This window comes from Triturus cristatus, chromosome 2_2, assembly GCF_964204655.1.
Source record: "Triturus cristatus chromosome 2_2, aTriCri1.1, whole genome shotgun sequence".
Taxonomy (NCBI): Eukaryota; Metazoa; Chordata; class Amphibia; order Caudata; family Salamandridae; genus Triturus; species Triturus cristatus.
The window spans coordinates 61,040,393-61,057,292 of record NC_140582.1 but is presented as its reverse complement, the minus strand read 5'-3'; the positions used below and the strand labels follow the sequence as shown (position 1 = coordinate 61,057,292).

The 16,900-nt window shown below is 46.5% G+C and overlaps 1 protein-coding gene across 2 annotated transcripts in view; it reads left to right on the top strand.

Moving 5' to 3' along the window:
• The first annotated feature begins 336 nt into the window (after positions 1 to 336).
• Positions 337 to 16,900, top strand: part of GRSF1 (G-rich RNA sequence binding factor 1) — a 300,991-nt gene continuing 284,427 nt past the window's right edge. The window contains exon 1 of one of the 2 annotated variants that reach the window (XM_085640993.1): positions 337 to 710. In XM_085640993.1, the coding sequence (XP_085497119.1) occupies positions 345 to 710 (366 nt within the window). In that variant the 5' untranslated portion in view covers positions 337 to 344. The remainder of the gene's footprint in view (positions 711 to 16,900) is intronic. The other variant, XM_085640994.1, reaches the window with a different exon arrangement.

Sequence of the window (16,900 nt, the reverse complement as noted above, 5' to 3'; positions counted from 1 at the left end):
TGTACATAAAAAGGAAAGCGAATTGCTATCAATAGGGCTTTGCAGCCTCACAGAACATTCGTCCTCGCTATGCACCGCAGTAATTTGAAAATGATCATTTACATGCGTCTCGCTAAATGTGTGACTGTATTTTTGTTTAAACCGTTATATTTGTTTCCATTTTCCTTAATTTAAAAATTACCACCTAACCAACTTATTTGTAAAGGATAAACATCCAGATCTCCTTCACTTCCATGATGATATTCTTGGTGAGAAACTTGTCGGAGACATGTACTCTCGTTTGGAAACATTCTCCGTCAACTGACAGGTCCCGTTAGGAGAAACGACGAGCGTCCCAGCCCAAGATGGCCACGCTGGGAGAGGCCGTAACCCGGCCCTCAGACCCCCCCCTCGACGAATGCAGAGCCTGGCACCGCCTTTCCTCCGCTGCCCTTCGTGTGGGGAAAGCAGCAACCTCGAGAGAAACAAGCCTTGTCCTGACCCCGGCGGGTGCTGCTGTGCGAGTCCCTCGGCTTACAGTGGGCGGCGAGAGGAGGCGGAACCCCCTGAGCTCCCTTCCCACCACTTCCTGCCGACGCAGAAGGAGTAGGCTCCTCGGTAGTCCCCTGCTCCTGGGCATGTCCGTCAGCTGCAGGATCCTCAGCACGCGCCTCCTGCTGCAGCTGCTCCGGGGCCGGGGCGCGGCAAGCGCTTGGCGGGGAAACTGCCAGGTACCGATTGTTGTTAGTCCCGAGATCCAACCACTTGGCATCCGTGGGCCTCTGTCCAACGCGATAGTTTCTAGAGAGTTGTGGGGAGCAAGCAAGCGGTGATAACGAGCAAACTTTTAATGGCTGTGCAGAGGGCCGTTTCTGCTGCAGATGTAGTTTGCGTTCGCTGCATTGGTTGTTTGCTGCATACTCATGTTACAGTGAAAAGTGAAGTTTCGGCCCCTGCACGTGGGGGTCTGTTTCCATGAACATACAACCAGCACAGGAGCAATTTACCCTTTATCGACCAAAGGCTGATTATTTCTTCACTTATTGGAATCATTATTACTACTTTTTTTTATTTGGAGACTGCTGAACGGTAACAGTGATTAAACGGAAGCTTGTTCGGGGCCAGCCACTGGACCGATTCATTGTACATTGTTGGACCAACAGCTTGGGCGTGACAGTGGCCTGGCACAGTATTTCTAAGAGCGCATCATCTTTTTACTTCCATAAGTGCATATTATGTGGCAGTTAGGGACCAGATTATTGGGAAAGACAGAGGCCAGTAATGAGCCATATTTTTCGATTATTTGGTATAGTGCGGCATTATCTAGCTTTTAGATATTCCACAGTTTGATAGGAAAGGAATCCTAAAGCTATAGAAAGTCAATCCATTTTTAAGTAAACAATACTTTTGTTTGTCCCGGTGCCATTGAGGTAGATTGGCACTCTGCCTTTTCCAGGAGGTCAAAGTCTAACCCCCCTCCCCACCAAGCCCCCCCCCCCCCTGAAATGTGTCAGATGTGTTTTTTCTCCAATGTTCTGTAGATGATCGTCATATTTTTTTAGTGGGTATTTCGAATCTGGTAAGCTTTGCTTCTAGTGGATCAAACTCTGGAATGTTTTCTTGGTGGGGTGGGTATAGTTACAGTGCATGATGAAGTAGGTAGCAAACAAATTGTGTTCTAAGTAGGGCTAGTTCCTCCTGTAAAGTATCACTTTAGTGTATATGTAGGTATATTCCCATGTGTGATAAAGTCTAATGTATCCCACTCCTCAAATCCCTTCAGTGCCTTGACGTTTGGCAGATATTCCCCTGTTTAGAGTGTAGTTTGCTGGATTAGTTTCTTTGTCTAGTTCATCGTGTAAAGTGACTCTTACCCTGAAAATTATTGGGACTGTATTACAGTTGTGGAGGACAGAAAACGATACCATCAATTCAGGGTGGGCACTCTTCCAGTAAATCTTTTTGTCGCCAAATGGCGAAAAGGCCTTAACCCTGACTGCCCTTTCTGTCCAGCACAACTGGAAAACATTGTGCATATTTTATTTGTCTGTCCGGAGTATAAAATTCCAAGACGGGTCTGGCTTAAACCAATCTGTCTCCTAATGGGTTTTCGGTCAGGTGTTGAGGCTTTGCGGTGCCTTAAAACAAATACATCTCAATCTGTGACTATTGCTGTTGCAAAATTCCTCCACTGGACTTGGATTATTCGTGCTCATAAATTACGACTCATTGGATAACTTGGTAATTTTAACACTTATGGGTTTTTAACAAATGAGATATTTATTTACTTATTTATAATTGTCGCTGCTATGTATGTCACACTGGCTGTCTGCGTTGAGATTTTGGTCCCCTCCCTTGTTTTTTGTACCCTTCTTCTTTTTTTTTTTTTTTTTTTTTTTTTTTTTTTTTTTTTTTATTGTCTATAACATTTTCTGTTGTCTTTTATGATGTAAATCGAAATAAAGACTTGAAATTGATTGACTCTTACCCTCCCACCCACAACTTCACCACATTTCTAGTAGCTGGTAGGGTACATGTCCTCCATACAGGAGATGTATTCGGTTGTGCCTTCCTACACTGTTATAAGCAAGAACTGCGTCCACGTCAAAAAGACAGTTATTAAGGACTATGATGGGCGACATCTAATAAGCTATAAAGTCTCCCATACAGAGGCCACCCTCATGTTAAGGGTCTCATCATTTGGAAAGGAGCATTTAAATAATCGGGGTGGTTTACTGTGACCTATGTTTTGAAGTATGTACAGAATCTTGTTGAACATGAACATTTGACCTATTCTACCCTTTGCAGCATGGATATCTGTAACAGTAATCAACCCAGAAGTTCTCTTTTAAGTGCCTCCATCAAGGGTGCAACATGCTCCCACATCCATGCTGCATTGTCTGAAATAAAGATTCCAAGGCAAGCATCGGCAATTGTCAGGAGTGCTAAACCGGGAGTACAACACCTCACTGACCAAACCAATCAGTCCAGTGCTCCAGGTATACAACATGAAGGTGGTCAATTCCGAACTCTATGGAGCTGAGCTTTGGGGGTATGTAAACCTGTGCAACCTTACCATTGCAAAAATTATGTTTTTGCGTAACATCACAAACCTCCCCCAAAGCACCCCAGTGTGTCCCTTACTTTATGATCTAGGAAGAAAGCCTTTGGCCGAGGTTGCCAAACTACCCCCTTTACTATATTGACGCAGGCTGTGGACCACACCCGATTTGAACCATTATGCTGCGGGCTTCATGGACATAAAGCTGACACATTTCACAAAATAAGATGGGTAAGAGAAATTAGAAATGCCCTAATAAGTATAGGCATGAAGACACTCTGGGAAGAACTAGACACGGCTTGCTTCCCGTCGAAAAATATCCTGAAAGAGAAGTACTGGGAGATGGACACGCACAAAACACTAAGAAATAGTGATTCTTCATCTCTCCCGGGAATCTTTTTGGAAGCCAAGCGGATTCCGAGCTTTGAACCATACTGGGACATAATAACCAAACCACATGACAGAAAATTATATTTCCAGTTAAGGGCGGGTTCACTGCCCACCAGGGTTTTCACAGCCAGATGATCAAAAACCAGCAACAGCAAGTGTACCCTATGTCAAACCCATGAGGAGTCGGTGGCGCATATGCTGTTTGTCCAGCTTATGCCGCTCCTCGCCGGGCATGGCTGGCGCCAATCTGTAAATCACTCTGCACTAGTAGTAGCGAAGAAGCGGGAAGAATCTTACGCACAAACTCCTCCATCCCAATCTTTACAGCTGTACCAAAATTTTTAGGTTGGTCATGGGCCATTAGGTCGCAATCCCTATCGATCTGGAATATGCTACTTTGCACCTGTACCAGGCGATCTACAGCTAAACTTTGCCAAAAATGTACTCAATTAGTAATGCTGGGCCGATTTACCAGGACCAAAGTTTAACATCCAGCAGTAGAGTTTTTTAATGGTGCTTGTTTTTAGAGGTTGTTCTTAGTGATAGATACTAATCTTCTTTTTGTTATTTTATGGACCTTTTCCAAATGTCATGATGACTTAATCATATTTTCTAAACAAGCTTTATAATCATGTTTTGCACAATGATAGTGATACAAAATATTTTTATAATAACATGTTTTTTAATTTGCTTTTATGACTAATTGTCGAATAAAGCTTGTTTGACTGACTGATTCCAAGGTATTGTAGCCTCTTCTTTGCAGCCAGTAACCATGACCAGGTGAGACAATCGCCCCCCCACCCTCCCGCCGTCCAAATGAAGTAGAGACTGAATTTTGTCCAGTTAACTCAAAACCCTGAATAGATTTTAAAGTCATTCAGTATCTGCATAGCATATGGTCTGACCGGTCTGGCGGACAGTGGCCCCTGTATATCCTTTGGCATATATTGCTACTTGGTCTTCCACCTCCGGTGTATATCTAAACAATACAATACCATTGTTACTTTGTAGTTTTTTGACCAATGGTTCTGTTGCTATAGGAGATAAATATGGCTGTAGGTGACTGCACTGTTGTGTGCCTCGCGGTTTAGGAAATGGTTCGGAGAGCTAGTTAATTACACATACTCTTGCATTTGGCTCCATATAGAGAAGTCAGGTGTAGGCCAAGAACTCCGGCCCCAGGCTCAGTCTCTTTAGCATGCAAACAAATATTCCCAGATCATGTTATCAAATTCCTTTTCAAAGCAAGTTTGAAACACCGTGAGCAGTGCGCTAAGTCGCTGTCCTAGTGCCATTGCATTATTAAGGCTCTGAATATTTTGTCTTGTTGCCTTGCGTGGTGGCATAAAGTTACTGTGGTCATAGTGTATCAGAGAGCAAATCAGCACTGCCCAGCGTTTTGCTGGGACCTTGTTGAGTTCCTTCGACTACACAAAAATATGAGATCAATCAGTGTGTGGTCCCAGTTTCAGTATTACAGTAATGACCACTCGTCTTAAATCTTGTGGTAGTTCTCCTTAGGGACGATATGTAATGCTTGTAGATAATGACCCATTAGGCTGGAATAGGACTTGAAAAAAATCAGCAGAGAAACAGTTCGGTCTTGGTATTTTCTCTGTCTCTGTGAGAAGTTGGTCTGGCATATGCTGTTCCTAGTTATAGGGACACCTTGCACCAGTCCAATTCGACTCTTATTGATGATAGGTTTAAGACAACCTTTAAAGAAAGCTATCCTAGTGGTAGCTGTGGAGAGCAGCCTTCAGGCTAAGTCTTGAAGGAGTGTTAAGCTTATTGTTTTACCATAATAACTTCTTGAATAACCAAATGAAAGAGTACCCCACACAGGTATATATATAAAATATATGTATTTATTCTAGACAGAATCCCACAGTCCCTTTATGTGACTAGTGGCAAAGTTACACTTCAAACAAGCATTTATAAACACAATAAATAGCACCGAAATCAATGGGCCCCAGGGGGGGGACCAAACCATATATCAAAAAAGTGGTATAAGAACCACGACCATTCTACAGGCAATGCCTAGGGCATTCAGGATTGCTTGCCCCTTCAGAATCCACCCACAGTTATGAGGAAGGGGACCCACGGGAAACGCGTGCAGTGCAAGTAGCTGCTATCGGGATCTCTATTACAGCCTATGGAGAATGTTGCGGTTGGAAATAAACAGTTTAAAAATACTTCTAGCAGGAGTGCCAAGTTAAAACTTTAGACTTAAGCTTTTGAGATGCCCACAACCACGAGAGTACCGAGGTACCACTGTTACCTGCCCCAGGGAAGCCGGGTGCATAGGTCGTTACTGCTGTCGGGTCGCGGGCTGATTTTCAATTGGAAAATAGTCAAAAGTTCTGCTAGCCAAAAGCGTCGATGATGCCGTGCAGATCAAAGATGTGAAGAATGTAGAGAAGAACCTGAAAGCAGAGGGGACAGAGTCCGGGTCACGGCACAGTGACCAGGAGGCTCAAAGCAAGGAGCCCTTCGATGTCGGGTGCTTCAGGTGAGAGGTGCTGTTGCTTGGATCTGCAGCCACGGGCTCCGGGAGGCTTCAAGGAAGGCCAGCTTCCGAAGGGCGACTGTCCCACGTCGGATGAGGGTCGCTGCGGTGTTAGTGTCCGGATTAGATCCACTAAGCCTTGGCAACCGCAACCCACGAAGAATGAACAAATCTGCTACAGTGCAGACCCACGAGGTCTGGGAGAGGTCTCCTTCGAGGAGACTCTAGAGCAGACCTGGAGCATCCAGGGGAACTCTTGTTTTCAAAGATAGACCTCTGCTAGGGCCCACAAGTCGAGAGACAGGAGACCGCGGGAGGCGGCAATTTGGCGTGCGTAAAAGGGCACCCACGGGCCACCGGAGGGGACTAGGGCGCCGATCTTTGACACAATTGCTGTAGAGTGGTTGGCTCGTAGACGGGCCAAAGCACAGCTTCCCCACTGGTCAGGGTCGTGTGCTATGCAAGAGGTGACCGGTGTCCTGGGGTATTGGGGATCTCGGCACCCATGCGGTCCACGGTGCCCAAACTCGTTGAGCACACTCACTGGCCTCTGGGATGCGCTGGAAACCCACCTCAAGGGTGCTGGAAGTCGTCGAAGTCCGTTGGAGCAGCGAGGTTCCAACCGGGTCACTTGCAGTGTTTCAGGTGCCTGCCAAGCAGGGGGATAACTCCTTTATCCCAAGGGAGATTTCTTCAGTCAGCTGGGCAGCAGTTCGTCGAAGGTCGGTTCTGTGAAGTTCCAAATTAATCTGAGGCTCTGGGGCCACGTTATTCACCTTTATCCCCAAGATTAGGGGAGTGTCCAGAGTAGTGTCCACCAATGAGTGGTGAGGCGGGAAAGGGTGGTTACACCCTCTCCCCTTTGTGTGTATCCCGCCTGGGCGAGGGGCAGGATGCCCCTGAACCGGTTCCAAGCTGTGTATGCAGAATTAGGTCTTTGCAGCTGCCTACGTGCAACTCTGAAAGGACATTTGGTGCACCCACCCTGTTCCAACCCACATTATCCTGTCTGGGGAGATGCTAGCACCTCCCTGCCACAGGAGCCCTATTGTCCAGCTGGCGAGGCTGGGGTTTTCCCCAGCAACAGCCAGCCAGGGTCGTGTAGGTGGCGGGCAGTAGCCATTTTGTGAAACTTGTGCACTTTTAAATTGGTGTCTAAATTCTACCGCTTTTCCCATATCGCCCTTCTAGCAAGGGGGAATCGTACCCTCATGCCAATGGCTGGACTGGGGGTCCATGTTTGACACGAAACACGATATGGTTCTGTGTAGCCATTCTCAAGTTATCGCGATATCGCAATAGACTTATAATGCGGTTAAGAGTATATGGTATGGCTACACTGCAAACAACCCAGTAACGATTTTACGAAGGTTGCAGAGAGGCCCTACTCATGTAGGGGTCCCCCCTCACACATACCTCAGCACCCTGCCTTGTAGGATTACCAAGGCCTGCTATAGGGGTGACCTATGAGAGTATATGTGTTGTAATGGGGTGGGATATAGGATACCTATATCCCTGTAAGGGGTGCCAGCACCACCTTACCCAGACTACAGTAGTGGTCTGGTGGTGTCAGTTTGTATGGCTGTCCCAGGGTGGCACAATAAGTGCTGCAGCCCTGGTAGGCCTACTGAGGGACCCATGCCCAGGGTACCTAGGGTACCATCTACAAGGGACTGTCAGGGCATCCTCAGCATCCAATTAGTTTGTACCTAGGGTACTTCACATTAGTTTTAGGGAGAAAGCAGATAGGCTGGGGTCCTGGATAGCAGGATCCCAGCCAGACTAGTCAAAAACCACTCAAATACCAGGCAAAAAGTTGGGGGCAACCATTAGTCAGATTCCACCTTCCTACAGTCTCCATGTAGCCAAGACTTTCAAATAGACCTCCTGAACCTCCATGTCCATATTAAGGATATCGCTTTCCTTGTCCGAAATGCACCTAATTGGAAAGCCCTTCAGGAAACCCATGCTTGCCTCCAGCTCTGTAGGTCTGGTCCTACTTTAAACAATGTTCTTTCGTCACCAGTAGCCGTGGAGTCCAGGTTAAAGTTCCTATGGCTGTTCTTTTTTATAACGTATTTTATTTTTTTGCACACAATCACAAACAAAGGTACAGTCACATTAACCCAGCATTGGTGTTCATTGGCATTTATCCATCAGAACGGAGCCCATATAATTTATCAGTGTAACATTATACAATCCCCTTCACAATACTCATCCCCTCTGACGAATCCTGCCCTAACCCCAGGAGGTTTCAAAGACAATTGCTTCTCGGTCCAAGGATGCCTGCCGCAGGTTTTGAGGAGAATACCCCTGAATAGACAGCAGTCTTTGCAGATCTAGTAATGTTCTGTGGGCAGCCTAGTGCAGCATACACAGGCCTTCCAGACTCCTACATCGATCCTCTTTTGGCACATCTCTTTTGATGGAGGCTCCAGGGCCTTCCATAATCTAGAAATTTACCTCTTCGCGATCACAAGGCCCAACCACAGTAAAGTGGTTTTGTATCTGTTAACATGTACACCTTCTGTGATGTGTAATGGTCATTTATGGTTGATATGAAGCCCCTGGCTCTCCTAGGCAACCGAGGACTCCCTCCCAAAAGGGGACTATTTTCTTTCAACAACAGACAGGATGGCAGAAGTAACACCACTGGAGTGAGCATCTAAAACTAGTCTGAGAGGTCACCACTCCATCTTGCAAAGCCGGTCATGAGTAAAGTAGGCCTGGTGCAAGTATTTAAGATGTATAGCTCAGAATTGTGATGCAGTCGCAGGCTCCTGAGGAGACAAGCTAGCCAACCTCCTGTCATCCTCCTCTAAAGAGGTCAAGTAATGCTGCTCCCACATCTCTTGCATGTGAGCAAACTATTCTGGGGTACATGATGCCCCATAATCTTGCGATACCTATGATATCCTACTGTTTTAAAGCCCTGCAGGTCAGACCACTGCCGAAGCAAGCGCCCAGACCCAAGCTGTCAATATAGGAGACCTTTCGAAAGAGAAGCAACATCATCAGTCCGTCTGTGTTGTTTGGACTATCTTTCCACTATTTCTATTAGGTAGAAAACAGAAAGTTTTCTTAAAATAACTCACCTACCAAGATTTGCCTTGGTGGCATGCTTCTTCATAAAGTTCTTCCCGTCCCGCTGCGGAACGGGATGTTCTGCAACCGAATACGTGGGAGCACTTTTGATCATATACTATGAAGAATCGGAAGATGTGAGTGGGAGGGTCTTATCTACAGGAAGACGGAGGAGGGTAGGTCGAGGGATAATGTCCTGCGCTTTTTCGCCTGTCCTGCAGCTACGCCGGGATCCTCTGTCTTACATAAGGGGCAATTACCTCAATATCTCCGGGTAGAATCCGCTCCCTGCCTCTATTCCGGTGCGGTATTGTACTTTACAAACGGACACCCTTTATTTAGAGGGTGTCTTATAAGGTAGAATTACTCCATTCTCGGTCCTGATGAAATGCCATATGGCCCTCCTGGCAACCGAAGGCTTGAAACATGTCGATCATACTCTTGCACTTTAATTGGTAGCTATCATGGTACGTTGTTGTAGGAAAGTAGGATCTGCTTCATATGGTTACCCCCACTTTGATGTAACACTGTTTTGACAAGTCTGGATGTTATCTTTCTAATCAGGACCCCAGTCTATCTGCTTTCTCCTTGAAACATTATGCCATGAAATTTGGTACACTCCAGATTGGATACTGGGGTACCCTTATAAGTCCCTAGTATATGGTACGCATGTACCCCGTAGGTACCCCAGAGGCCTCCCATGGGCTGAAGCATGTATTATGCCACCCATGAGAGGCCATTCAAAATGGAACTACAGGTCTGCCATTGCAGCCTGTGTAAGCTGGTGCTTGCACCACCTACTTTAGATATAGGTTCACTATATAGGTCAGTACATTAAAAACCTGTAAGTCAACCCTTTAGCAAGCCTTAACAATCCTGAAGGCAGGGTGCTGGGTTTTACGTGAGAGGGTGCCCTGGCATGAGCAGTTCCCCTCTGCAGCCTTCAGAGAACATTCTCCCGGGTTGCCTGTGACTCAGCCAGACATATAGGTAGAGGTGCATTATAACCTCGCTGTAAATGCTTTCTCAAACGGCTGAAACAAAACATGTCGTATTTGGTATGAAACACCTTGGAATCATACCTCCACACCGGTAACTGGTGTGGGAGATATGATTCCACCCTTCTGAAGCGAGCTTCGTGAGGTCACTGGTCTTTCCAGTACCAGCCTTCTCAACCCGAACAAAATGGATGCTGCCGACCAGAAACACATTTCTGCCCTCCTGCTGCTGAGCCAAGCTCGAGCAGAGGAAGGCAGCACAATAGGCATCCTGTCACAGGGAGGTGTGACCACCTCCCAGACAGGATTTAGTGTATTAGGGCTGGGTGGGTGCACTTCCAAAGTGCCTGAAAGTGTGCACCTGGGGCACAGTTGTTGTCCATGTGCATAGTCCAGCTCAAACCAGTTCTGGGAGCCGTTGGCTCCTGCTCTGGTGTGAAACTAGGCAAAGGACATGGGAGTAACCTCCCCTCTTTCCTGACCCTCCCCTAGGAAGGTCCCCCGAATCAGTCCAACCCTCTCCTGTGGGCACATTAGGGCTTACCTGGCTGTAAGACTTTAGATTTTACGAGGACAAGATTTTGTATCAATTAACATCTGACCTTCAGCCGCCTGGACTCTCTGTACTTCGCTGGACTTCGACTGGGCCCGACATTGTCTCCCTCTCCGTCCAAAGCATCGTCTGTGCCCTTGCACCATATAGGCTCCGTGCAGGACCTAGGGAGCACTAAGGACAACTGAAGAATCTCCCTTGGGGTGAAGGAGTCACTCCCCTGCAGTCACAGGCACCGTAACGCAATTGACCGGTCTGCTGATCCTGAGCGCCTGCGGACTCCAAGGCTCCAGCAACACATGAAGTGGGTTCTGAAGTTCCTTGAGGTCGATCTGCCCTCTCACCAAGTTGGAGGTCAGTATCCCTCGTGGGGACCGCATAACCCGAACCCCTGTGCACCGCATACTTTTGCAAGTGCATATGCTTGTTGGCGATTCCTGAGCTTGTGGATTGGACTCCCTGTAGTCCTGACCTCGAGCTGTATTCCCACCAAAGAACTCCGGCCTCCTCGCACCGAGTGCTCCGTGGGCTGGTACTTTGTGATCTTCTTTGATGTCCCCTCGCGACTCCTGATTATTCGACCTGTTGGTCCTCTTGAGGGTCATCTTGAATTCTATTGGGCTTTCCTGGTTGCTCCAGACGTGCCCTGACTCCCCATTGCTTGGTATGTCCCCTGGACCTTGTTGGTCCACACCGTAATCTGCTTGACCTTCCTACGTGGGTTGCCGTTGCCGAGGCTTGTTGGTGCTCCAGCCGGACCCTGACCCCTCTGCTCTCGACATCCTTCATGGGACAGCTCGAATCTGGCTCCTGGTCGTCCTCAACGTTTCCTGGACGCCGTGGCTGCAGAGTCAAGCATCCCTTCCTCTCACCTGAAGCACCCGACATCAGTGGGCATTCGTCTACTGAGCCCCTGGTCACCCTGAAGTGACCCAGACTCTGTCCCCTCTGCTTGCCGGTTCCTTCCATCACAAATTCAACCTTGGATTCCTACGGACACTTTCTTCCTTCCCGGCAGCAGCTCTTCTTCGCAGCCTTCCATTGAGAACGACGGCTGTTTCTGACACCACTCCAGGTCTATGCACCCGGCTCCTCTGAGATAGGTAACTCGGGTACTACGGTATCCACGAGTGGGGTGGCTCTCCAACCTCCTAAGTTCCGAAGGGTTTCCTCGACGTCCACCGAGAAGGGTCCTTAAACTTCAAAATTGTAACCGGGACTTCCCCATAGAATTGTACGGAGCCTGCGGTCATGTTAGCACACTGCACCCGTTCTCCCTGGGGTCCCTTTCTACTCACCTTGGGTGGTTCTTTGGGGTCCCAGTGATTCTACTTGCTCTAGACCTTGTCTCAACTCAAGTCGTGGTTCTTATACCACTATTTTAGTATATGGTTTGGTCTCCCCCTGGAGCCCACTGTGTATTGTGCTGCTTACAGCTGTTTCTTTGCTAAAGTATTGTGTGCTTTGTGTTGTATCCTCGTGTATAGGATACTTGAGAGTTTTTTATCAATAAATACATATTTTTATAGCTACTGTGTGGTTCTCCTTTCATTGAGTTAATACTAAAGGTTATATTCTGGTAAAACAAGCTGCTTAACATTCCTTCAAGATTAAACCTGAAGGCAGCCCTTCACAGCTACCACTAGGATAGCTTTCTAAAGGTTATCCTTGACCTCATACATCATAAGGGTTGCCCACTTTAATTAGTGGACAGCATATACCAGGCCAACTTCTCACAATTGTTACTAAAGGATAGCTCCTCTGTTTTTACTTAGTCAAGGTACCTGTACACCATAAATGCCCATCAGGCATTGCAGCGCCGGTTTGACGAGCAGCGCCCAATGATGAAGCATGACACCCTACCAGGTGTGTGAGGGCATTAAGATCTGACTTTGCGGATCCCCTGAGATCCCGGTGGTCGGCTTTGTTATTCCACCTCCCTGTGGACTTTTCCACTCATGAGGAACTACTCCCCCTAATGTGTTTGACAGACCCTTTAACTATGAGCCATACGTTTTGCTTCAGTGCACTACTTTGTCTTTCCGCTCTCTTCTCGCCGCTGATCCCCGTTCACTTAATTTCCCTTGTCTTTCCCACAACACCACCTGCCCCTCGCAGCTTGTTTTATTCTCACAGCTGATCTTCGCTCCCTCTCTTTGGGTTGCAGCTGCCGCCTTCTCCCTCCAACTGAAAAACTCCAAAAAAGGCAAACTGAGCAGTCTGCCCTTCCACGGTTGTAAACTGAGTAGCATTAAATTGGGCAGTAGTGTTACCTATTAACTACAGCGCCTAGAAACAGCATAAGTGGGGCAATAAGTGTTACATTTGAAACCGCATTATGAACCTGGTAACGTCCCATTCCGAAGTGGGAAAAATGCAGGACTACTGGTGTAGGGGGATTGGGACACTGGTATGCGAAATATACTTTCACTGCATAGTGGTTAAACCCCTACCTGTACTACTACAGCATTTCCAGCATTAGTAGCCTGTTTGATTGCTGACTTGGGGACGAAAGGTAGTTGTAATGGGCCCATCGAAATGTTTGCAGCACCCCCTTACCTCTCCATGTTTACTGATCACTAGATCCCAAGAAGTGGCTCCTCTAAACTAGATATTGGAACGTTAACTCTCAATCCAGTTCTTTGGTGCCCTAAATCGAAAATCTTTTGTGGGCTGGGCATCTTAGTTCACTTTAAGTGCTGAAATTCTGTAGGTTTCCTGCCACAAGGACATACGTCTGCATAGTCTCTCCTTGCATGCATGGCTGCTGAGAAATTAGGACAAAGGGCAGACGGACTGCAGAATATTTGATACAAAGGTAGCATTCTGACTAGAACCATTATCAACTACTGAAATCACAAAAGAACTGTGATGGCCAAGGATTCCGGAGACTGCAAAGCACTTGCAATCTCAGTCCCATAGAATAGGATTGTCCAGAAGCCTCATGTTGTTTTTGTCTGTACTGCAAAGTCTTATTTTTAAGTGCCCCACATTGCCTACATGCACATACAACCAAGTCTGTTGATAAGGTACAGCTCTGAGGGCACATTATCGCGGCAGTCACACAAGGTGAACTCAAACTGACTTACGAACCTGCCGCCACATTGACTGCTCAATCTAACTTCCCTAAGATGGTCAAGTGATCAAACAGAGCACATTGGTTAACTGCGTGGAGTATAATAGTGCTTGAGGCAAGTCGAGAAGCTCGGAAAGGATACTGAACTGGGACCTGTATGTCATCTCTCAAGGCGAACCAAGTTACCAGAAGTGCCGACCTCACCAAGCACACGATCTGATATATTTTCTCATACTTAGTTTTTCAACAGAAGGTCCAGGCCAACATTGCTCTAGTGCAGGTGACTCAGGTTTATGCAGAGAGACTTACCAGGAAGCCTCAGTTTTACCAATGCAGCACCCAGGCAACTACACCTTCAAGCACTCCACTGGCTGCCTACAGCCAAATGTTCCTCCTTCAAGAAAGACGCTGTGCATGGCCCATAAAACCATCCAGGATGCTGTATCACATGTTAAGTGAAACCTCAGCAATACAATCCGAATCGGGCCCTGCTCTCTAAACTGGTTTATGTACTAACCGTTTTTCAATAACACTCACATTAAGGGATATCTTTCTCTGTTCAAGTGGAGAAAATCCAAAACACTCTGCCCGCAAAAATATGAAGCATCCAGGATTACCAGGTATTCAGGAAGGCCAGGTAAGGCCTGAAAGTTAGCAAACAGATTGCACCCTCATCATAAAGCATTATCAGACTGTATCCATCAATCAAGAAGAATCAGTCACCCACACAGATGGAAGGTTTCAGCATATCCAGATGTAGATCTCATTCCTCTTTGCTCAACTCCACGTTTAAGCACAGCTACTAGAGCACCAAAAAAGAAAACCTAAAATATGCACTAGTCCCATGTCATGCACCACTATATAAACACAGGTGAAGCGAGGAGGGACCCAGCTACTAGTGATTGAATTGATATTGCACATAAGTAGTCTTGTATTTAAAAAAGCAGTGGAAATGCAATAGGTCTTGCAATTGATTTTGCAGCTATTGGCACGGTTAATGTAGGTGAATAGGCTATAGTTGCAGCAATTGAACATATTCATTTTATTTCACCAGCATAATAAAAAGCAATATTCCATAACCATACAATCAACCGATAGAAAACAAAACCTCACTAACAAGGCTTTACCCTTCCCTTAGGCCTTATAAGACTTCAATACAGTTACCTTAACCATATCCTCCCAGCTATAGAGCATTAGCTCCAACTATGGGAAAGTTGGTTTAAATTTAATCTCGCAGTGGTAAAGGTGTCTTTTGCCCCCCCCCCCCCCAAAACTTATGGTGAGGACCCAGATGATGACCAGGAAAGGAAAAGCATGCCTCGTTGAATGATTTTGTGGTGGTCCCATTGTACTAGGACCACCACAGGCTGAGTTAATGGACAACAATGTGTTTTTAATAAAGGGCCCTGCAACGCATTACGGGGTGAGTTTCTGTAGTGCAGTGAATATTATAGTATTGGCTCCCCTGCTGAGCCCAGGAGAGCTACAGTAAAGTTTTCTTTTAGTTTTCTTTCCTATCTGTGGGCTCCCAGCGAATTTCCCTTGTTTGAATGGTCTCACAAGAAAAGCATTTGTTTGTCAAGTTGACAAAGAAATGTTTTTTTTGTAAAAGCGCCCCAAGATGCGCTTTCACGATAATGCCGGCGGCACCCAAAAGGGGCGGGGCCACCATTTTAAAATTAAAAAAAGAAAGTGTTGTGAGAGAGCTTGTCCTGCCAGAAGAAAACCATTTAGCAAAATAGTGTTCGGAGGCTATAATTAAAACCTACTGAGTAACGGCACATGTAAGAGGGAGTGTCCTCATGGGAGGTTACAAATAGAGACAGTGCGGTCCTAAGGAGGGACTACTAAGCCTATTGGCCAATGAAAAGCCACAGTTTCCAATTAAAAATGTGGGTGGGGCTTCAAGTCCCTACCGTAATACAGCATGCCTTGCAGAGCAGCGCATTCGCTGCCCAGGCTCGACCTAAAAAGCCTATGCCATAAGTTCAGTTTCAGCTGTCAATAATCTCTCCATGGTTTGGTGAGTTGGCGTGAGCCACCGCTCGCTGTGCGTGGGGTTACACTTTCGTGTGCTCCCTGTCCAGCAGTGCCTTATTTTCTAACAATGATACAAAAGCAAAACTTTGACCACCTTCAGTGGGCTCGCAGATGTGGTCGTCCAGACGAAAACTGGAAAAAATAAAGTATGGCATGACGCAGATGTCCGCAAGCAGAGTCCCTAAATATTCTCATCTGACTTTTCACAGTAGGAGCCTTTTAGAGGACCTATTCCGACTATGCATCAAAACTGCACTTACTTGAGAGAGGATACCTGTCAGTCATTGTTTAGGCATTCTTTTTTAGGTCTCAGCCTACGAGAAAGGTTTGCTAAAGACATCTTGGAAACTTTCAGAAAGTTGACGTAGGAATGCATTCTGCCTGTTGCCTAAACCGTGTTTACTGTATTCTTCACTGAACTCGCTTTTTGTAAACAGCCCTTTAAATCTTGTTCTTATCTGGCCACATTTGCCGTTCATTCAAAGACAGAGGTCAAATGTCAAGCTGTGTCTTCCAGGGAGCTTTGTGTTAATTTTTCTTTCTTCAACGTCAAAGTTGAAGGGTTTATGTGATAGTCATGCTGGTTCTGGAGAAGTGCCTAAGGAAGCTTTACAATGGTTTTTTTTGTAGCACACAACACAATTTTTCTGTAAATGAACTGTGCTTATGATCAAATCAATACACCAGGCAATGACAGTTCCATACATCATTTGTGCGCTCTATACGTTTTATCAGTAAAACTGGGTGTGCAAATGTAAGGGTTATTTAATTTGAAGATGTCTGTAATGACAGTATACTACCATACCATCCTTGCTCCACGTTGCCAACTCCACTCTACTCTGCACCATTCAATGCCACTGCACTCTACTTTTCACCACTCCACTCTACGCCACTCCACCACACACGGCGCCACTGCACTTTTCTCTTCACCACTCCACTCTACTGAATATCACTCCACTCCATGCACACTGCCCCACACTACTCTACTATGCACCACTGCACTGTTTGTGACTGCACTCTACACCATCCTGCGCCACTCCACTCTATGCCACCCTACTCTGCAACAAGGCACTCTGCCACTGCACTCTACTCTGTACCACTCCACTGTATGCCAGTGTACTCTATGCCAAACCCCTCTATGCCACCCTACTCTGCACCACTACACCACTCTACTGCGCTCTATGCCACTCTAATCTACTGTGCACCACTG